The sequence below is a fragment of the Clytia hemisphaerica genome, unplaced genomic scaffold (assembly GCF_902728285.1).
Source record: "Clytia hemisphaerica strain Z4C2 unplaced genomic scaffold, Clytia hemisphaerica genome assembly, whole genome shotgun sequence".
Lineage (NCBI taxonomy): Eukaryota > Metazoa > Cnidaria > Hydrozoa > Leptothecata > Clytiidae > Clytia > Clytia hemisphaerica.
The window spans coordinates 103263-125886 of record NW_027104548.1 but is presented as its reverse complement, the minus strand read 5'-3'; the positions used below and the strand labels follow the sequence as shown (position 1 = coordinate 125886).

General features: G+C 35.0%; 4 protein-coding genes across 4 annotated transcripts in view; 1 reads left to right on the top strand and 3 right to left on the bottom strand.

Moving 5' to 3' along the window:
* Nucleotides 1–529: 529 nt before the first annotated feature.
* Nucleotides 530–2712, bottom strand: LOC136822722 (mucin-7-like). Its single transcript, XM_067079001.1, has 3 exons — nt 2607–2712; nt 1796–2345; nt 530–617 (listed from the first exon to the last, which is right to left on the bottom strand). Exons 2-3 carry the CDS (start codon nt 2269–2271, stop codon nt 539–541), a joined length of 555 nt encoding a protein of 184 aa, XP_066935102.1. The 5' UTR covers nt 2272–2345; nt 2607–2712; the 3' UTR covers nt 530–538.
* Nucleotides 2713–5424: 2712 nt separating this feature from the next.
* LOC136822721 (uncharacterized) lies at nt 5425–8951 on the bottom strand. The gene is made up of 6 exons (XM_067079000.1): nt 8664–8951; nt 8247–8434; nt 7430–7538; nt 6805–7117; nt 6485–6509; nt 5425–6326 (listed from the first exon to the last, which is right to left on the bottom strand). Exons 1-6 carry the CDS (start codon nt 8911–8913, stop codon nt 6003–6005), a joined length of 1209 nt encoding a protein of 402 aa, XP_066935101.1. The 5' UTR covers nt 8914–8951; the 3' UTR covers nt 5425–6002.
* Nucleotides 8952–10429: 1478 nt separating this feature from the next.
* The window catches only part of LOC136822763 (serine/threonine-protein kinase Nek10-like), an 83390-nt gene continuing 71195 nt past the window's right edge, over nt 10430–22624 (top strand). Inside the window, exons 1-6 of the mRNA XM_067079045.1 lie at nt 10430–10447; nt 13405–13484; nt 14619–14705; nt 17947–18036; nt 18490–18529; nt 19073–19164. Of these exons, the coding sequence (XP_066935146.1) occupies nt 10430–10447; nt 13405–13484; nt 14619–14705; nt 17947–18036; nt 18490–18529; nt 19073–19164 (407 nt within the window). The remainder of the gene's footprint in view (nt 10448–13404; nt 13485–14618; nt 14706–17946; nt 18037–18489; nt 18530–19072; nt 19165–22624) is intronic.
* LOC136822751 (uncharacterized) lies at nt 19910–21699 on the bottom strand. Its single transcript, XM_067079033.1, has 3 exons — nt 21542–21699; nt 20866–21068; nt 19910–20096 (listed from the first exon to the last, which is right to left on the bottom strand). Exons 1-3 carry the CDS (start codon nt 21678–21680, stop codon nt 20076–20078), a joined length of 363 nt encoding a protein of 120 aa, XP_066935134.1. The 5' UTR covers nt 21681–21699; the 3' UTR covers nt 19910–20075.

Genomic DNA, 22624 nt, shown 5'->3' with positions numbered 1-22624 from the left:
AAATGAGAGCTACTTTCTCATTGGTGATATCTTCATAAGGTGAATGGTCTATTGGATTGGTACTTTGATCAGGAATATTGTTCACATTCTCATAGTTCTTAATGTTGACATATTTTTTGGTTGGTTGGTATTGCTCAATGTCTTCTTGATCGTTATCAAAAGATCCTACCGATTGTTCGTCTTCCCCATGAACAAGATCGTATAAGTCAGTATCTTGTTTCCTTCGTTTCTGTTTGTTTTTATTACTGTCCAGTAAAGGTGCTTCGATGTCATCGTTCGCGTTGATATGTCTTTGTCCTCTGTCGTCAACCAATTCATAGTTCTATAAAATTATACAGAAATAGAAAATAATTTCTCATTGTGTTCTGCACTGTCAACTTTGGTATCAAAATATCACTTATCATTTATAAATTACGCCGATTTGATAACTCGCTGAAATTTTGACGGCGATTTATTTCTATATAGTTAGGCTTCGCTTTTTTTATTTTTTCCTTTGATTTAGATTTCAATTAGATAGCCTTGGGTAGAGTGAGATATACTAACGTACATGTGTTTCCATGATAAAGTGAAGAAGCTCTATTACCTTTTCCTCGTCTTCGTCTTTTTGATGATTGGCACTGAAAGAAAGAAAAACAAAAATTCGTATTGTTTTCTCTCTCAAAATTGATTTTTTGAAATAAGTATATTATTATAATGGGCTTTTCTAGGTCAAAACCATATAACTAACCCCTGTTGAAGAGGTCCAACCCCTTTGTAGCCGGAAATAATCTAGCCCTCTGGAATTCCAGGTAATTTCTAGTTTAAACACCATTGAATTCCAGGTATTTTTGACCAACTTTTATAAGTCACTATAAAGTTTGACCACATAAGACCTCCTTGGACCTCTTCAACATGGGGTATACGTTTTTGTTTTTTTTGGAAAAGCCAGTTATAGAAGAAGGTTTAGTTTGGATGCATGAAGAAAATAAGAAAAGAAAAGAAAAGAAAAGTGAAAGATTAGGATCGAATTTTAGGCTTACAGTGCGTGAAACTCTACATCATCTGTCTGGTGTAATGATAGGTTTTACGACTCAGTTGCAAGTGGTTCCCAGCTCTATCCCTGATACGTCAAATGAAAAAAAATTGAAATTTGCAAGAATAATCTTTCGAATTGAGAAAAAAAAGATGGATGTAGAATTTCAAGAAATTTTTCAAAATCAGTAAAATGAGAAGAAAAAAGGAAAGGAGAAAAATTAGTTCATAATTTATTTTTTAGTTAGTTCAACGTCCATTTATTTTTAAAGATCTGTAAGTTTGAGAGTAATCAATGTATAAGGTCTATCTATACACATTCGACGCAGAACATTATTGCCGTGCACTAAAAATCTCAAGTGTAAAGTTTGATGCGAGAATTTTGCTGTTTTAGAGTTTTGAAATAAGCCTATTGTATAGACCGATTCCGCGTTACGTTATTTTTATAGTTACATCTCAAGGCTGTAAATTTATTTATTGACCTGCGCATAGTTTTGTTGCTTGTTTTTGGTTGTGGGTGGAACGGACAACCTGCTTGAGTTTTGGTTGAAGACTGTTCCTAACAGAACTTTGCGGATTCGGTCTATAAGAAGTTGTTTCAAGTTTGGGGTTCAGTTCTGCCATTATGGAAACAGACATTTGAACTTCATTAAGAATTGCTCTTCCAATCCGAACATTTTCATTAATAATGGCAGACACAACCTTGGCGATTAAATACGGGAAATGGCGGGCATAGCTTCAGCAAACAAGAAAACTACTTAAATTTGGAGATTATTTTTCTCACCAATATTTCATTATGCAACGTCGAAGACAAATACCGATCAAGACGACATCTAACGGCCACACGATTGCCATGAAGATGACTAAGGTGACGTTCCATTCGTTCCACTTGAATGAAGCTTTCTTCTTTACCGCCTTTTTAGTTGGTGGTGATTCTGTTGTCTCCTTGATGCTCAAACTCGATAGTTTTGCTGGTATGTTTTGATCAAAATTGGTTAAAAGACTTAAGCTCGTTGTTTTAGGTTTTGCCGATGTAGTCAATGGTTGAGGTGTGGTTGAAGCAGCTTCGGTGACTTTTTGAGTTTCTGGTGTTTCTGTTGTCTCATTGATGCTCAAACTCGATAGTTTTGCTGGTATATCTTGATCAAGATTGGTTAAAAGGCTTAAGCTCGTTGTTTTAGGTTTTGCCGATGTAGTCGATGGTTGAGGTGTGGTTGAAGCAGCTTCGGTGACTTTTTGAGTTTCCTGTAGTTTTGTCATCTCATCTTGTGTAGAAACAGTAGGGATTCTTTTGACTTGGATTGTGAAATCTTGTTCATTTAAATTGGCTGGATCTATATGATGAGATAAATATGAAATTATTGCCTTATTGGATACTCTCATTTTTTAAAGAAACAACGATGTTCAAAAAATGCCGAAAATAAGAACAGTTCAAGAACGACGGAGAACCTGAATGTCAATTTGAAATTTGAAATAATAATTATTAATTATTAATTGTATTATGGTCATGTAGTAAAAGTAGGGTACAAAGCCCAAAAATAAGAACAGGATATGAACAATTTGAGGCTCAAAAAATAGATAAGAACAGCCTTTACATGTTCGTTCGCCTGGTATCTTGACAATTGCACATTGCTCATTTGTTTGACTCGTCCTGTACCACAACTGTAGCAGTTGTCCACTCCAGTATGTAACATTTGTATTGAAACACTAGAGAAAAATTTGTTAGCTCGTTTATTTTATATATAATAGGACGGATCCTTTAATTTTTAGAATTTAGTTGGCGCCCTAGTCCGATTGTATTCTTATCGTTCTCAAATGATAACAATGACCATTTTGGGCATTTCAAGGGGCGTTTATTAAATATTTCCAACAAAGTTTTCCTTTATATGACGATTCTTTACAGCTACTTATTTGAAAGAAGCTACCTTATCTCAAAAAATAAACGCCTCTCCTACAGAGGGCGTTTATTCAGACGGTGCTTATGTTGTTGAACATATATTCAGATATACTTACGATCTCTTCGCCATCCTTTGTTAGTACGTCTCCATAGATTGAATTATCGTCAATCAGAGTATCCCATTTCCATTTTCGAGTAGCAGTGTTTTGAACGACGTTTTTGACGGCTTTGATCATTTCTATTCCTGTGACATTAATACATTGTCGTCCTCTAGCCGTTATAAAGCTACTGCATCCCTCTATAAGAAATAAAATGCCAAGTGAATGAGGTTTGCGATAATGCAACCATTTGATAATGGCTTGAGTAGCCAGGCAAAGTAAACGTGACTTGATTCATTCAAGCTTAATAACCAGTAGATCTTGGCATGAAAAGCCAGATAATTTCAGAAATTTTTACCGCTATCTAACTTTACTTTAAGTTTACCTTCTGATAAGGCTGTAAGATTCACACATTTAAAGTCTTCACTGGATATCGGTATTGCTGTTGGGTTATCCTTTGTACAATTCATCTGTTGTGAATCTTTCACCACAACATCAGGGATTCCATTCTCACCACGCCTGATGGTAAATTCAGCTTTTCCATCGGCCACCATCAATGAAAAGAAAATCATGAATCTCCATGCTGATTTCATTGGTTTCAAACTTGCTATTAGTTAATTTACCAAATTTGCGTGTTTTTCAAAACATTGATCTACATAAAACAAATATGGAACAGTAAAGTTCACCGTTACTCCAACCTTTATATCTCGAATGTCATCTTAACTCGAAAAAACTTCATGGTATCGTGAAAAGTCCTTATAAAACCCTCTATAACTCGAACCTCCGTAGTACATTAACTGGAACAGTTTTGTTATCCTATTTTGTAAACCATCTACAATTCTCCCATAAATATAACTATTCCAGCCCCTTGTCTTTCGAGCTATGGAGCCTTTACTGTGCTGTTGCATTGCTCAGCTGCTGTGCTATATTTTCGCAAGCGAAAGATAAGTTTGAACCTGAAAAAAATTACTTGGCTGGGGAAAAAATTCAAAACCTCAATCAGTTTTTCTTCTTTCTCTCCCTTATCATCTTTCCCAACCTGTGAACGACGACATTCCTTTTAAAACACACCCTACTTTAATAATCAACACACAAAATTGCCAACACACATATACACACATGACTTTCTCCTAATACTACACTAATACTACAAAAGTGAAAGTCATCAAAACTGACAATTTTCTCTCTTAACCTCTTTGTCTCCTTCGCTTTTCTCTGACATCATAACCACTTAACGAGATGAACTATAGGAAATTTGATGCCAGATTACTACTCCTCTATTGAACTATCAGTTTCGTTGCCAATTTTGTTTTGTCACTTGATCACAAGTTTTTTGGCATACGATAAAATTTTAACGTGACCATTTTTTGTAAGCATAAGTATTAATTATGATCTTGATTCTTAAAAGAGTAGAAACATAATAGACAGGGCTCATTTTACCGAAAACTAATTTAATTATTTTTCGTATATTAGGATACCCGGGGCCCATTCTTATTCGTTTCTCCACCCTACGCCAACAGATACAGTCTACAAAAAGGGGTTTCGAGTTCGTATGGTCTAATGCATAAAATCAAGAGTTTGAATTCCTTTCAGGTAAAGACCTCTGCCTTAAATTCAATATCTATTCTTGAAAGCTCCACTTTAAAAACGTTCGTGTTATCAACCAATTAAATGCCTTCTTACTAATTGTTACTCTGTTGGGGTTTATTGTGTAAGCAGGATAACCTTCCTCGATGAAATTTGACAAAATAAACACGATAATCTCAACTTAACCCTTAAGACATTTACAATTGGTTGGAATAAAGTAAATATATAACTTTATAGCTGAGTTATCTTCTTTAATGTTCCTGTGAACGTTCTTATGAAAAAAGAGGATTTGGAGATATAATGTAATTACTGTTGAGCAATGATGATAACTTGTTATTATTGACAATGACTTTTTTGGTTTGCCCCCTTTTTTCTAAGAAGTTCATGGAAAATGATGAGAAATTTTACAGAATGTATCCATTTGTAGCTGCTGTTTATAAGGTTGCATTTTTCTGCACAATAGAGTAATTATTAGAGTTTAAAGATAGATTTCTTGCCGAAACTATATGTAATAGGTTTATAATCCGTCAGATATCACTTGGGAACACAAATTCTTTATAGGAACCGGTAAATTTTGGTTGAGGCTCAGCTGTTTTCTTTTGAGCTCTTAAAATCATTATTTTCTTATTCATTTCTGAAATCTGAGGCTGGGATTGTTCTTAATTTGTCCGTTTCAGCCAAAATTGAGCCCTGTGTTCTTATGAAAAACGCGTAATACTCATGATTTGCTAGCCTAAAACATTTTGTTTCATGATTGATCGTACCCAAACTTCCCAAATTACACAAATCATTATATTCTACATTCAGATTTGAAAGTGAAAAAAAAACTAGTCTAGGTTATACCTGATCTTTATTATACTAAAATAATATGTACACGAAAGTTAATAATATACAAGTTATGATCATTTTGGATAATTTGGTAAATAATGAGATTAATGATAGACGAAGATTTTTAAATTGAGAATTTGTCATCCAGCAGGTTTTTTTTTGTAACCCTTTTTGAGATTCTCGAAATTATTGATTAAATACTTTACAATAATATGTTTGACGACAACAATAATATATACAATACTGTAAATCTAGCTTACTTTGGATTGTCAAAAAAGACAAAAATTCTATTTGATGCTCTACTTTATATCATCCATATGATTGAGGAAGGTATCGAGTTAGGCTGTTCCCCGACGTGTTTTTTTATCAAGAAAAAACCGATATTTTGAGTTTCGTTTCTTAAGGTTTCTTTAGAGAATATTATTGGCTGGACAAAGTTTCACTTTCGTTGAAATTTCACTTGTATAGACGGAGGCTTCCCATAAGAATGTTGCTTTCAAACGGTTCATAATTTTTTTGTTTAAACCTTAATGAATTTTTTTCAGCAATTTTATATAGTTAATTTCCGAGGAATGACCATTCTATTTTTTCACCTTAGCATATAAATCATTCGTCTTCTTGCCATCACTATCGGCCGGTGTATCATAATAAAACTTATCGGGTGACTCTCCCGATCTTGGTACTAAGTCAGCATTCTTTTCTGGTACACCGTACGGTTGTTCCGGTGTTTTGGCTGGTGTGCTACTTGACGACGGTTTAGCGTATTCGGGTTCTAACTCACGGTATTGCGGTTGAGGGTGAGCGGGTGTTGCGTATGATGCGGACGTGATCATCACACTCTTTTCACTATCATCATTCACTTCATAAACGTTATCACCAGTTGCGTATATACTCGGATCCATTTTCTATAATTAATGAAATAAAAAATGCTCATTTAGTTTGTTTTCTGACATGCGATGAAAATTTGAAGATATTTTACAAATGCCTTTTATGCTGTATATCTATCTCTATGTAGTAATTTTACGAGGAGCGTTCAATGGCGAAAGAATATGAAACCTCTTACCTTTCGTTTATCCGCACTTCTTCTCCTAAAATAGAGGAATTAAGAAAAAGCCTATAATTCCCATGTTGGTGAACATATTGGTATTGTTTGTTTGTTAGCTCTTGCTTTAAATTGAGGATCTCGAGCTTAGTAGTCGTACAAGAAGTCTTGTTTTCAGTTTCTTAGTTATCTGTGCTTTTAAGGACGTATAGGCCCGAAGAAAACCCTTCCCCAACATTCAAAAAATTCGCGTTAATTGCGTAGAAAAAACGCGGGTGACGTCTAGTGTAGGCTAATCAATGCTTTGCTTAAAAGAAAAGAGGTAAGCCCTCGAATGTTACCTTTTCATGTACAAGAAGAGTGCTAGTGAGAGTGCGACCAAGATGAGGACGAGCATGATCATTCCGATCACCAATCCGGTGTTTATGCCTCCCTCCTCACCGTCGTCTCGTTGCTGCTCCACTACGATCACCTGTTTCGTCGTTGCGTTGTCGTCTGTTGTCGGTTTTTGTCGGAGAGTAGTCGGCGTCGGTGTCGTTGTTGTTGTAGTTGTTGTAGGAGGAAGAGTGGTGGTCGTTGTTGTGGTAGTTGTCGTTGTTGTTGTGGTGGTTGTTGTTGTGAATAAGACTTCGCTGAGGTTGTCAGCAACGGGATCTAAAACGGGAAAAGATACGAGAGCTGTTCAATGACATAAATTTGAGTTTTTACATTGCTTTCCATTGTTCTGGTAAATAACGTTCAACTTAAGTTTGAATAAGATACGGCGAGATTTGACCTACGCGCACTTGAATTGAAAAAAAACACAATTGCTCCACATGAATGAATTCTAAAACTCGAAAATGCTTTATTCAAATCCTGCTTTACATCAACAAAGTCAAGTACTTCATTTCATATGTGCGATGGTCTATGATTAAAATAAAACACGGTTGAGTTATACGTAGCCTGTCAAAGACCTAATCTACTTACAAGTTCTGTTACCAGTGAATTTGAGTGTGATACATTCTACACCAGTTGTTCGACAGTAAATAAAAATACGAAGCAATATTCCATCCCAGTTGGCTCGCTCTTTGAACATCTTTAAAGAAGAAATTCGAGTAGAAATATAATGAAAAGAAAACCTTATCGGCCCTTTTTTTCGCCGGCCCTAAATTAACGCCGGCGCTTAATCCGCCACTACCTAATTTTGTGCATACCCCAATTTTCTCTTACCAGAGTGTATCTCACGTTTGTTTATCGTCTTCTAGTACCTCTACGGCAATGAACCCGTTGATATCGGGTCTGTGTACAGACTAACCCCAATTATGGCCGTAAAAACGCTTAAACATACGCTACTTCGGTTGATAAACGAATGGAAATTTCGATTAGAATCAATAATTTTAGGTGTAAAGTAAATGAACTGGTAAATGTTTTCTTCTAAGGGCCTAAAGGTCAAATTTACATTTACTCTTATTTTTATCTTTCGCGAATCAAAACCTTTTTCCCTAGTTTTGCCTTAAATTACCAAGGTATCTCTAAGTAAAGCCCTTTTCGATCGCGAATATCAACTGACGACCGTAGCATAATGGTAGAGCATCCAGCTACGGTGCGCAAGGTTGTTGGCTCAACCCCCATCCGGGTCATTCCAAAGATTTCCAAAATGGTACTTGATGCCTCTCTGCTTGATGCTCAGCAAAGAGTGGCGCCCTCCCCTACCTTCGGGTAGACAGATATCTAAAGAGGAGCCTTCGGGTCGCCTCCGACTGCGGTCGCAGACTTACTTACTTATGGTATAACTCATGCTTACCAAGTCTCCGTTTTGTTGGAAAATCAGTTCAGATCTAAGGAAGGTGTCTTCCTGATAATTGAAATTCTTCCATCCATCGGGACTCCACATCATAATGGAATCAATTCTTTCAACACCACATTTCAAATAGCTGAAGGGATATGTCTTGTCTGTGCGCTCTACTACCACCGGGCCCAGGTCACAAACCTCTGTTAATGAAAGAGTTTGATTTTAACTTTGGGCAGTTAAAGTTGAGGAAGGTTACTTAAGTTATTACTGATGTTTATAGAGGTTGGGGGGGGGGACTTAGGGTTCAATTTAAATTGGTTGCAATAAACTTGAAAACGAATAGAAAAGTGAGTCTTATATAAAGGAATAAAGTTTTAATGACACCCTAAACTTCTTTTTGTTATCAATTAATCAACAAAACGTACTTACCATTTCCAATATATTTCATGCCAGTTCCAGTATAACATCTGATTCTTGAATCTCCAATAGCTGACGCTATGTATTTCTTGGTGTCAAAGCAAGTACCGTCAGACCTGAAGGTAGATTCATCTTTTTCTGTCTTCTTCCCATCTATCTCTATAAACCTATCGGATCCATCTTTCCTCCTCTCTAAAACGAATTTGGTATAACTGCCTTGGAGTAGCAATGCCAAGCATGAGAGGCACAGAAAGCTTTGCATTCTTGATGTTTTGGGTTTCAAATTCTGTTATGTTTTCTTTTTCTAAAGAAAATATATGACAATAGAATAGGTACTTTTTTTGCAGTCTTGCAACACGTCATTTACATTCTTGGCTTGACTTTCATTGAATCGCTTGTCACAGCTTCGAAATTAACATGCATGATTATTTACTCAACTAATACTACGCTAATGAACTGATTTGCATTAACTTTCATTTTCGCCGATGCAATTTTTCCCCTCAAAGCTGCTTGTTTACAGACTTTCAACCACTGCATTGATACATTGTCAAATAAATCATTCACCCCTCACGATATTCATCAATTGTAAGCTTTAAAGCAACTGTTTTCTTTCGGCTTCCATAATTTTCGAGTTATGGAACTTCTATGTTGAACAATAATAATCATCAGCAAAAAGCTAAGCAGGCTCACAATTATTATGACAAACCTCTCACTCATCTTTTATAGATTTTCTACCGTCCCGCCAACAGCTGAATATTTTACATAATATCCTCTCATAAAAACGACCAACCAACATTATTATTCCAAAGTGGTTTTTCGAACCTCGTTAAGAATTATGGAAACAAGAAATATTCCGACTATGATCAGATTGATGTTTTCAAAAAAATGTTCCCTTGACTTTTTATTTTGTTATGATTTTAACGTACTTTTATTTTCATAACCGTCGAACTAGCTCAACCAGCGAACTTTTTAAAGTGTGTTTTTACAGTGGATCTGTAAGAGGTCAACGAAAATGAGAATTTTAATCTCCTCAATATTTTTAGTATAATTTCGTTTTTGTACTTAGGTCATAATTCTTTGGGTAATTACTCCGCCCCATTCTACAAAAAGTAGATTAGCCGAATGTCAGTTTAAATTAAGTTTAAAAATTCTCAAAAATCGTTTAATGTACTTCAAAATGGCAACAATTCTCTAACAGATCCACAATTTTTCTTTTGTGGAAATAAACTAAAAAATACTCACCATTACCTAGCCTGGGTATCCAGACTCAAAATTTCAGAAAAAAAAACACTCTTACCTCAACATACAAAGTTTCTAAAATTTTAGAGTCTGGTGCAACTAAAAAAGTCTGGTACATTTTGAATGACACAGTCTGTAAGTGAACCCTTGTTGACAGAATCTCAAAAGTTTTGGAACCCAGGCAGACACACATAATTACCTACCATAAAATCTCTTTTACAAACGCAAAAGCCTTTCAAAACTACTTTAAACTACATCCAAACGTCAGCCACATTCATAATTCCATCGGCCATTTTGTTTAGAAATGAACCTGTGTTTTCATTTTCATTTCTTTATCTTTTTTTGCAATGTCAGCTTTTTCCATGAATCATGTGCACGCATAGAAAAATATCGAAAACCCTGCGAAAATAAGTTGTTGATAAGTTGTTGTGTATTGGAAGCGAAGAGAAAACCTTTCTAATCATTGAATTGTACAAAATATGATCTCTCGTTTACCAGACCCCTTTTTTAAACGCGGTCTTGTATTTGTACGGTACAATATGAAATACAGCATTTATGTATGCGTTTTTAGCCAATCAGATTGCTCATATTTTTCATATCGATGATAAATTAGCTTATGGTCTGGATATCCAGGCACCATTACCCTACATAAGTTTAAACTCCAATGAATGGCTGTCAAATATTCACTCATATCTCCAATATCGAAATTTTTAACTGATCCATCCATATTCTAACGATTGATACTTATACTATAATGTCACAAATTGAAAGATCGCTATAAAAAGGAGCTTGAAGCTTAAAATTTCCTTTACAAAATCAAAACAAAACTAAAAAATCTAAGCCATGTTTTCATACCTCAAAGGGTTAACGACCTTTAAGATACTTTTTGCTACCCTTAAACATAAAAGAAAAATCTCGATTTATGTCGGTTATTTTTATTTTGATGAATTTTTAGCTTTCCGTCCTATTTCATATAGATTTTTTAGAGGGGATTTAAACTTGTGGGTTTTTATTAACCCCTCCTATTATGTAATATCATATATTAATATCATGATTTTGCTTTGCTATCCCTAACGTCACATGGATGTTTAAGTTTTGCAAGCCGTCCCATCAGGTGACTGGAATTACGCACTCAACTATACAGCTGGCGTTCTCTAATTCGACATTCTACTATGCGATGATATTGAAAGTCACCGTCAATAAGAAACTCTTATAAACGACGCTCTACTGTCGATACGTTTCCTTATTTGATGAAACTCAAATTTCACTGGAAAATCAAATTAGAGACCAACCATATTCTTTTCAAAATTCACGCAAATCCGATTTTTCAGAAAACTTGCGCGAAACATTTGATAAGCTCATGCATTCATGCAATCAAAAAGTGAATTTTGACGCTCACGCAAACTTTCTTTCTTTGAACAAACAACAAAAACGGCCCTGTCAATCCTTCATAAACCAGTTGGGGTCCCTGCTATAATCTTAAAGTATAATTCTAGCCTTTTTTATATTTCTCATGCAATCGTTCGTTTTAAAAGACGTGTTTAACGCCATTTAATATTCATTCATCATTCATAACTTAAACCGGGGTAACATTTCGCGCCGCTTATTGCTCCAATAGCAATCCGTGCTGACGCGTTGAACCCCCTTGCCTGGTTCCTAAATAACATGGATTGTTCTAAGTAACATGAATTGTTACTGGAACAATGAGAGACACGAAAGGTTGACCCGATATTAGTGCAGCAATCTAATATATACAAACAACCGAACAGGAGACCAGCGACTTTGAGGCAAGCGTTACTATTACGGGATTGATTGAGGTCTGCAGATGTTTTTTCCATAGTTAATGAATAAACTTTTACCTTGGAAAAGGGTATCTTAAATTAACAATCAAATTTGCTACCATTCATGAACTTTTTGTTTCAAAGTAATACCTTGACCAAATATAATACATTGTTGGATCTTTGGACCAATTTCTTGCAAATCGGTTCTGATTCTAAGTAACTGACAACCTCCATTGTTATGTAATCTCCACTAGAAAGTGATGTTTATAATTCTAACCTTTTTATGAAGTTTCGTTTTTTATAACCAATCATTGGTAGATAGAAACCACAGGTGACTATCAAAATTTGGTTTCAATTTTTATTCAGAACATGTTCAGAACATTTTAAGACTTAATGGGCTCTGAGAACACCCAATTTCTTAGAAAATTGCACACAAATACTCACAAGGTGCTGGAAATAAGAACATTTTAAGAACATTTTTTTTAGACTTTAAACTCAAAAAGTTAAGAAAGTCTGGAGGCTTCAAGACTTTTTGACGTTCTTATAAAAAAGTTGCAAGCCTGGTTTTTACATAACAAACATGGGTTTTCTCAAAAGTGATAAAGACTTTAATTACTTGATACTGTTAAGCTTTAATTTCAAAGAATATTCGACCGATTAGCACATACCTAAAGTCCATATTTTCTCACCGATCTTTTTTTTCTACGTTGTTTGTCTTTTCGGGTCTTTTGGAGGCCTATTTCTTTCATGAAATGTCGTGGTCGGCACATTTCAATTAATTATTTGACCAGAACTTGTTAAATGTTCCTCATGAGATTTCTGTTAATTCTTTTTAAGCACACAACGGTGTTTTAACGTTGATTTAACGTTATTTGAACGTCTTGGACGTTAGATGGACGTTGATACGACGCTTTGCTTTTTCGAAAGTTCATAATTCCAGTCATCAATGAACGATTTACATGTCTTGATATTTAATAATTACTTTTTTGATCCTTCTTAAAATCTTACCGGTTTTTGACTGTCAAAACATGTTTTTGATTTGAGGCCAATATACACTTTAAACCAAAAATTTCAACAAAAGCCAAACCAGTTGATAACAAAAATTAATATAATTTTATCGGATAAGATTTTAACTAAACTTTGTTTGTAATTATGCATCAAACACGTTGCATACAATTGGACTAAACTAAATTTAACTAACGCTAAAACAACAAAACAGCCCATCCGAAAAGGCATCTCTACCTACAAAGACTTACCGTCGTCATCAACTCGACCCCAACTCCCTGATTCAAAAAATCTGAAAATTGTTAACACCCTTAAAACTTTCTTAAATTGTTAAAGATATTGGAATTTCAAAAATAATAAATTTTTCGTCGATGGTGTTGACTTTATTTTTGTTTTCTGAATTGTTCACTAATCTTAGACCGCATCTTATTTTCAGGAACTGGGTATCTTGAATACACCTTTTCAACCGTAGTTGCGCGGTCAGGCGCGTGCCACTTAATTATTTAATCATCCCCCTAAACTCGATCCAATCCTTTTTGACGCATTTTTCTATTGTCTATAGGTTCAAAAAAAGGACTAGGACGGTTTTAGTGGGATAAAGCAGACAAAAAAATGCCCGCGCGAAAATTGGCGGCTACGGTCGAAAAGTTGTATAGAGTTCAAAATAGTTATGTGAATCAAAAATCAATAATTTCTATCATTATAACAGTGTTATTTTATTTCTTCAGACATTGGTACTGCTACTATCCTCCACATCTCTGGTTATCATCCACCTATCAACTTTTGCATTGATCGCACTCACCAAAAGGTATCAACCGTTTCTTTGTGAAAACTCGGCGTAAAAACAACTTTAAATCAAGCCTAGCCTAAGATTTCTTAGGGAATGTTTAGAAAGTTTTAACTATTGGGCCCCTTTTGTTGTAACAATCGAAAAAATGTAAGCATTATTAAAAAGAACGTTAATTCGTATGATTAGACTCCAGTCATAATTACCTTTCCTGATAGTAAATGTTATAACTTGAATAATTTCATTGCCAGAGTATAATGAAAATGATAACACTAGTTTAATTTCATCCGTCTTGAATTTCGTCGGAAAATTTATAATTTACTATGAACCTGACTCACTTAACCCACAAGTTAATCACAATAATTTGGGAGATTGGCCTTGTCTTTCTGTTTAACTTGGTTGATAGTGATAGGATGCAATATCGGGTGGAAATTGCTCATAAAGGTCTCTCAAAGACTCAAAAGGGTCTTTTTGGACCTACCCCGGCGGAGGTCCTATAAATTAACCGTTGTATGTTCGTTCGTTAGTCTGGTAACTTTTCTCGAGATTGGCTCATTAGTTTTTTCTGATTTTTTGCACAAAGATGCATAACTATAAACCCTCGAATGTGACGCAGCCCGATTTTTGGGAAAAAATTTTTTTGGCCAAATTTTAGCCAAAAAACGGCTAAAAAACGGGTTTTTTGGACTTTGTGAAAAATTGGATCATTAATTTTTTCTGATTTTTTGTAAGAAACTAGGTAAAAGATGGCTCAAGCAGATTTTTGTAAAAACGAATTTTTCAGCTCAAATAACGCACGTTTATCTATAAGAATCACTATTGATAAGCATACATCAATTTTCTTAGCCAAATTACTCAATTTTTTGATGAGATATGTTTTTTTTGCTCACGAAGTCTTGAATATGAAAGAATATTTCAAGAGCATGAAATTTTGGTTTCTAAACGTTTTTTTTTATAAGAAACAAACGACTAATTTTAATAGATCGTCACTATTTGTGCTCTGAATGATTGTTTAACGGTCATGCTCACATAGATATCAATTATATATGTGTTAAATGCATAACCAGGTAGGTCAATAAAAGTATCACTTGTTTCTATTACAAAGAAATGCGGCCCATGTAGATTTATAGGCCCTTTTTCTTTAAACTTTTCTAGTGACGAAGCAAAGATAGCAGTCAGTGAATTAAATGTCGTGGAAAGATTACTGCAAATTATTGGTGAATTTGACTCGACCTCCAAACAGTAAGTCAAAGTTCAATCCATATTCTTCTAGATAATTTTTCCCTACTGATCCAGTGAATAGTTTTACTTTTTTTGAACGCTATCAAAGATTAACAAGAACTTCTATAAAACTGAGGTTGGGGAATATGTTTGACCATGTTTAGCACAATTGATATATCTCCTTGAGTGGGACGGAAAGTCGCTACGGATTTTCTGTAAATTTTTGAATCTGATTCATTTCTATGTAAAGGGATCATTGGCTTTAAGGCTCCGATAGGATTCTTTTCCTTCTGAAGAAAGGTGCTATGTCCAATCTATCATTCGAAATGCAGCGCAAATCTCAGTTGAAGATTCCTTTCTAGCCCTTTTGGTCTTAAAACTAAAGTTACAATTTAGATTGTTTTCAGGGGCTTATTTGAAATTCACGGTTATTCAAAATTTTATAATCTGGTTTTTGAACATTTTTTTTGATGCGACAATTCTTTAGTTTATGACACATTACCGTTTTTACCTAGTTTCAATCTTTTTCCTCTCTTTTCTCTCTTTTTTTGCCCTGTTACTCATGAATGAAACGTTTGTCACAGTATAGTAAAGAATTTTTTTTTCTTTACCCATTGCATAATAGAGGGTTGAGAGCTAAAATTAGAATTTTTTATTTTACCATATTATGTAAACATGATAAAGTGACATACTTACAAGGCATGATATTCGAAAAATTAATACATCATTTTGATGTGGTAGTATTAGGTCTTGTCTCGAAATTTGTCAGCTCTATTGTTTTAATTCAAGGTCTTTTGGTCACTTCGTCACTTATGATAAATGGTCGAGAATTTTTCAATAGGAACATAAAGAGTCCCTAAAATTCCGCCTTAAAAACCACTTCAAAAGCTCAGTCGTTTCTTTCGAGAGTGTTTACGTTTTGCTGACACAAGTGTCAAAGTCATGCAATATTTCCATTGATATTTAAACGCCCTTTTCGTGCCATTGTCGGATATACCCGACATGCGTATTTTATCTATATTTGCCATTGAAGGATATATCCGACTGCATTAAATCTGTCTCCAAGCCCCAACATTGAAAATTTTCCATAAATGAAAAACAAGGACCTAATCTATTGACCCAAGGAAAAAATCTGCCAAACTCCAGCAAAATCGGACCATTTTTGACGTCTCCAGGCTGTTTCAAAGATAAAGTATCATTTTGGTGCTAAATTCTGGTCCCATGACCCGGAAGTGCCAATATTTTTCGAAAAAATTGTCGGATATATCTGACATTGGCAAATTAGGAAACTCGTGAGTTTCTATTTTTGATAATAAATTTTCTTGGCAACAGAATCTTCATCTTTTTAAAAGCCGGGTCAAATAGATCGAGGTGCTAAAATAAGGTAGCGGCACGGAAAGGGTAAACAAAGCGCTTGCGAGATTTTAAATTTCAAAAATCTTCTTTCATCTGTGATTCAAATGAATTTGCTCAGCAAGTTTCAAAAGTAACAAAAAGCCTTTATGAAATATCGTTTGAAATGTCTCTTCAAAACAGTCACAACCAAACTTAAAATACATTTTTTTATAAACCAATCAAATGAAGTGTTTTGTGGTCGACCAAAACTGTAATGTTATCTGATATTCCATAATATGATCTCATTTTATTGACATTTCTCGAAATGAAAATAATTTCTTTCACAGAACGTCTAGCTCAAAAGTGTGATTTGGTATAGTTGCTTAGCCCTTTCAAGTTTCAATCGAAATTTATCCTTGTGTAAAAAATCCTGAAGGTTAGCTTCACTAATTAAGACTAACAATCTCTTTGAAATAATGTCTTATAATAAGGCTCCAAGACGTTTCATGGCCGACCAATTTTACTCTCGTTCAGAGTTTTCTATATTTTCCTCGCCGAAAGGCTCGGATAATATGACGAAAAATGTGAACTCGAAAAATATATCCGATATTGTGTACTCAGTTGTATCGTGTGATGACTATACGTACAGTATTCAACCAAGGGATTTGATAGTATTTTGTGGTAGGTGTCGGTTTGAGGAATGTTAACCTGGATTAAACCAATATTAACCAAGTTAACCAATATTGATATTGTGTGTGTTTTTGTGTTTTTTTTTCAAAATTTTGATATCAGACGGAGGGAGACAATCAATTCAAGCTTCTTTTTGCAATTTTCAAAATATAAATATAAAAATGTCTTTTATTTTGCGGAAATCGACAGTTTTTACTTCGGAATTTTGGAAATCTTACAAAAATCGTTTTGGTATATTATAACCGTATCCGAAAAAGATTTTTTTTATTCGAAATCATAGTAATGAGGAAATTTCGTTCTTAAAATTCCAGGAAGAATGGCAAAGTGGCTAAAAAATAAAAGCAGAATTCACCGGTATCAAAATTAAGAATTTTACCCTGAATTTCGGAAATCACGACTCTTTGATATTGTATTAACAAATTGTTCTGAATTTGGACACATTTCACCAAACAAGTAGTAGGACCAAAACTAACAATTTCTGTTCAGTAATTTAAATAAATGATCAAATTTCAAACACGTTTAATTATCAGCCGTTCAAGATTTCTTGCTTGGTTGCTAGGCATTGATTTGACCTTGGAATCTTTTTAGAAAATATAACATTTAAGTCAGCTGGTAATGACAAGTATAATGAACTTTGTCAACTTTCAATTTAGAATATTCCATCAAAATATATTTTTTAATTCTCACTTGATCACGCCTTGAGGTTGGATTCTATATGCTTTCATCCTCTTATAACATACGTCACGTTATAGTAAGTATATAGTGATAGATGATGGATGTGCGACTTTAAAAAAAACTTATACTTAGGAAATTACAGCACACCAAACTACTCACAAAATGCTGAAAATAAGAACCCCTTGATCATTTTTATGCTTAAGGTCCGAAGAAATGAAAGAAAAACAACATCAGGCTTCAAAATTTTCATGAAAAAAATGTTGACTCTCAAATGAAAAAATGTCAGATTTTGTCATTTTTTGATTATCCATATCTTCTTAGTTTCAAATCTTAACTCAATGTGGTGCTCTCGAAAGCTAACTCTCAAAGAATTTATCCCTTTGAACAAGCAAGCAAAATATTTTGATTATTCTGAGAGCATAATTAAATACTAAAATTTGAAAACAATAAAACGCTTGGTGTTTTGTTTACGAAAAAGTATAGCTAGTCCTGTAGAAACCAGTTAATGATTGTTTGTATATTTTCCATCAGAAGTGCAGTATCGTGAATCTTCTATTTGCAGGGTTGCATCCACGCTTTTACGACAGTTATGTACAGTGCAAGAAATCAAGCAACAAATACGTATATACCATGGTGTACCAACTTTATTGAGGTATGTATATGATCTTGACGGATTTTATATTTTGAGTGAATGGCTTTTCGCCAAAAGTGCGTACGTGTTTTTTTCGGACATATTTTCCCAGATATTAGTCCAGAGATTCGGAGAAAAGTAGATATAAAACGTCTTTTCATGTTTTGTTCACGAGGTTCATCAACTCTCCCTCGTTTTATGTGTGTTTTTCTACGGTGGAGCTGGTTAGCTTTCGATTCGTCTAGATCCCGACTGACCGAGACGGTTACTTAGCACTTTTACCGTCCTCGATTTTGAAGGTCAAAACTGCGAGTTATTCAAAATTGTTGCAGTCACTCCACCGCCCTCGATTATGCAAATACATAAACTTGCTACTATGTACTATTTGGGACTTTATAGAATTCTCTCATCTGAGATGCCAATGGCATTTGAACCAATCTTCACGTTAATATAACTTTCTTCAATTTGTTTCAGCCTGCTGAGAAGTGACGCCATGAAGCTTCTCTGGAACATTGTAAGTATCATGTTGGTTAGTTAGCGTTATTCAGACTTCGATAGTAATGATGATTTTAAAGACTTGACTGCACAGCGGGGACTGCAGGCAGGGATTTTCTAAGCACTTTGAGCTGGGGCCGTTTTGGTGAATGTAGATTGAGTTTCAAATATGTCTGAAAGGGGATTTGCTTAGTGAAGCTGTACATTGATGTAGCTGGGGGTCTGGTGGGTGTTCAGAGGTCGAAGCTCCTGAAAAAATCTTGAATATCCAGATATATTAGTTATTTTTGCTTGTTAACAACAAACGAGTTCAATTTTGCTAGAGAATATCTTTTCTATTTTGGATTGAATTTCAAAAACTCATCTTAGATTGAATATTTTGGCCGGTATACGGACATAAAAAAGGTCCTTAGAAAAATCCCTGCTGCAGGAGAGGAATATATTTGAGAATAGCAGATTAAGAACACTTTAGACTAGGGCTAGGCCTAAATTTATGGTGAAAAAATGTCATATAAAATTAAAAAGAAAATATTGATTTTATTTTTCATTCTTCGTTTGGTAGCTTTGTATATTGGTGCACTTAGCTGAAGATACAGAGACGAGTAATATGGTTCGTTTACTTGGTGGTATTCCTATACTGGTATCCTTGTTGCAGTAAGTCCCCCTGTCAATTTTGTTTTCTGTATAACACTCTGTTATTGAACCGAATATGATTTATTTGATTGCATTTAAATAGAATGGCTAAATGTAACGATCGAAAAAAAAAATGAGCTAAGAAGGTCTGGGATATTACCATCCAATAGATGCACACATATAACCTAAGTAAAGGCAACCTGTCTCCTGGACTGGTTTCGATTGAATAATGATGAAGTGAGCCTAATCCCATAATAGATCATACACTAGCCCCCCCCCCCTCGCGAAAAGCTTTTTAAATACTTCATTCTTTGAAATAAACCAGGTTTAGTTGCGTCGCATAAAAGATGTCAGGGGTCCTAAAGATTTGTATCTCTTTTTGGAACTTCGAAGTCCCTGTGAGGGTTGCAAAATCGAATCAAAATTGTATGTGATCGATCATTGACAATCTTAAAAAGATAACAGAATAACAGAAACCACCTTTTTCAGATGCCCTTGCCCTGTGTAGCCTGAAAATAGCTTGTAAAAACAAGTAATTGTGATCCTGGTTCAATGAGTCAAGATTCTATATGGGTTTTAGAAGAATTATAAAAACAAGTAATTGTGATCCTGGTTCAATGAGTCAAGATTCTATATGGGTTTTAGAAAAACACTTCAGCATTGTTAGACAGCTGTCGGCCACAGACATTATGTTGAAATGAAATGTTTCCGAGCCATGGCCTCTAGTTTAGCCTCCAAGGGATAAATCAAAATACTACCCGTCATCGATTTATGTGCATGATAATTCTACTATTTGCAAAGTTTTAAAATGGTTTAACATTTTAGATAAACATTTTGTGCAGATATTTATTAAAAGTTTGGATTATAAGTTAAGTGCGGGCATAATAATTCCAAGTTGACTAGATTTTCACTTTTCATTTTTATTTTCTTCTTTATTTTGATGGTCTTCTTCCCTAAAAAAACAAAAGAAAAATAATGGTTGGATGAGAGGAATTCTTGATATCAAAATATAATGACATTGGTTATCTGACACTCAATGTAAAATTTTCTTCCGGTGTGTTAAAGCTTTGAAAGGCGGGGAAACTTCCAACGTCTGGAAGGTTTAAATTACGGAATTTTGCCAAATCGCGTCATGGATTTTGCAGTGAGAGGCCTGAATCCAAGCCCAACTAGGGATGTGGCACATCAAAGGCCGACTATCATTCTTCATTTTCTCTCCAGTGGGAAATTGACCCGCGCTTATAGCAAGCTTCAGCGTGGGCGGCCGCCAATCCACCATCGTAATATCAGATTAAAACATGTGTGGTCTCATGCATTCATGTTCTCTGAAATTCTTTAGAGATAATTTTTGTACGCTTGAAGGTCGAATGAGAGTTGTCTGTTATCAATATCCTAGCCAACCACGACTTTTTATCACCTTTGTTCGGAAAAAGCCCTGTCCATCTGGTACAACTGCAAACTGATGTAGCTTTTATTTCATAGTGAACAAATACACGTTTTTTTTAAGAACAAACTATATATAAGAACATAAGGCTTTGTGAACTCAAAAACACCCTTTTTCTTAGGGAATCGGTAAAAAATATTCACAAAATGGTAAAAATAAGCAAAGGCTTCAAAACTTTTGGATGTTCTTATAAAAAAAACGTGTAAAAGGTTTTGGTCGAGACTATTACATGAATACAATTGTGCTGAATTATAGATTTCGCTTAATGTTGAACTTACAGCCAGACTGAAATTGTATGCTCCAATCTTTGCTTCCTTCTGCTGGTCGGTGTCGTCATAAAAATATTCTGTCAGTTCACAAAATATTGAAATGTCATCAACTGGTAAGATGTTGAAGGAATTGCAGGCGGTGTTCTTTAAACATAACCATCGGCAGTCTTCGACGTTCTCCATCATACCACCTCCTGTCAATAGTCTGCTTCCTATTGGTTTAAAAAAAAATTAAAACATGCAATTTTCATGATGCCTGTAACGGCACACGATGTAATTTTCTTCTGACACGTTAAAGTTGTGAGGGTTGAGAATATTTTCAACATCTGGAAGGTTTAGATAACGCAATTTCGCCAGACCGCGTGCGAGAGGCCTAAACCTTAGCCTTCGTTTTCGGGGATTTTCGCGTCCAACGAAAATGTTTTCAGAATGCGCTATATCAAATACCGGCTATTATTCCTCTCCGATGGGAAACTGAGCCACTCCTTGTGAGCCATAGCTTGGAGGGCCGCTAGTACGCTACGGGTAATGACATAGCACTTGTGGAAACTCAAAGTTGGGAAAATTTCAAGATTTCCCAAAGAGTGTCCGTGGCGCTCGGATTTACACAATCTCGTAACGCCAGGTGATTCTTTTGACACTGTATTGTCAAATGTTCCAGTGAAAAAATAAAAGATTATTTTACCTTTAAATATGACGCCGTCTGTTTTAATCCAGCTGGCAACAGCGAAGTTATCTGTGAAAAAGTAATGGCTGCCACATTTGGCAAACGGTAGCAGGAATGCGAGATATGTTAACAATGCCATGTCAGGAGAAACCTTCATTTTATTGCTGATTAGCTACTCGGTTTGCTTGACCTGTAAAAATGTTATGTATTTTTTACGTTTCCTTCCCTAACTGACCTCTTCAATCCTTTTCTTAATGAATTTGTTCTTCCGTCGAAGGAAATTATTTTTTAACAAAAAAATATAAAAATTTTGATATAATTTGATGGTGATATTTTTAAAAATTTATGAAATAGCTTTTAAAAAAGTTTGACATTTGTTTGATTTTACTGAATAATGGTTGTTTACGGAAATGGTAAGCTGGTGTGCAACGATTGCTATTGACAATTTTGATTCAAGTGACAAGATTCGCTATATATGTGCGATTCTCTTCTAATCATAACAATTTTCTATAACTTTGCTGTATTTAATAATATCATCAAGATGAGGCTAGCATCATAGTGGGACGAATCCCAAGATGATACAAGTCATCTGGATGATGGCCGGTCATGCACATCAGGAGTTGTAATAACAGAGATTATAGGATTATTAGTAAAGTGTTAAAAGACCGAAATTAGTCGAAACAAACTGAATGTGATTTGTGTGAGATCTTGCGATTGGATTTCAAAGTTGTCGCTCCTATAATTTTAAACCTTTTTGCTATGAGGGTGGAATATGCAAAAATTTGCATATGTATTAGGTAACTAGGAGGAAGAGCCCCAAGACTGTGCAATTACATGGTTGAATTAAAAGAGAAAAAATCTGGTAGAATGTCTTTGGGGTGAAAATAGACTAGAATTGCAGATTTTATGCAATGAGGACTGCTGTAGCAGAAGATCGTGATGTATAAATGTGAAATAAAAAATGAACAACAGATGAGATGGAGACACCCCCACCAAGGGGGTGCCTGGAGACAGGTGCGGATCCTGGAGTAAGCTCTCCTTGCCACTCTAGAGTCACCCACCATCTCATCCTGGCAAATTTATTTCTGTAGTGCTGCAGCC

Coding starts and splice junctions, on each gene's coding strand:
- LOC136822722 (XM_067079001.1), bottom strand. CDS start 2,271: ATGACAAAACTACAGGAAACTCAAAAAGTCACCGAAGCTGCTTCAACC. Junction 618..1,795: donor CGTTGCATAATGAAATATTG/GTGAGAAAAATA, acceptor TCTTTCTTTCAG/TGCCAATCATCAAAAAGACG.
- LOC136822721 (XM_067079000.1), bottom strand. CDS start 8,913: ATGCAAAGCTTTCTGTGCCTCTCATGCTTGGCATTGCTACTCCAAGGC. Junction 8,435..8,663: donor CATGAAATATATTGGAAATG/GTAAGTACGTTT, acceptor TTTCATTAACAG/AGGTTTGTGACCTGGGCCCG. Junction 7,118..7,429: donor ATTCACTGGTAACAGAACTT/GTAAGTAGATTA, acceptor TTCCCGTTTTAG/ATCCCGTTGCTGACAACCTC.
- LOC136822751 (XM_067079033.1), bottom strand. CDS start 21,680: ATGAAGGTTTCTCCTGACATGGCATTGTTAACATATCTCGCATTCCTG. Junction 21,069..21,541: donor AGACGGCGTCATATTTAAAG/GTAAAATAATCT, acceptor TTAAACCAATAG/GAAGCAGACTATTGACAGGA. Junction 20,097..20,865: donor CATACAATTTCAGTCTGGCT/GTAAGTTCAACA, acceptor TTGTTTTTTTAG/GGAAGAAGACCATCAAAATA.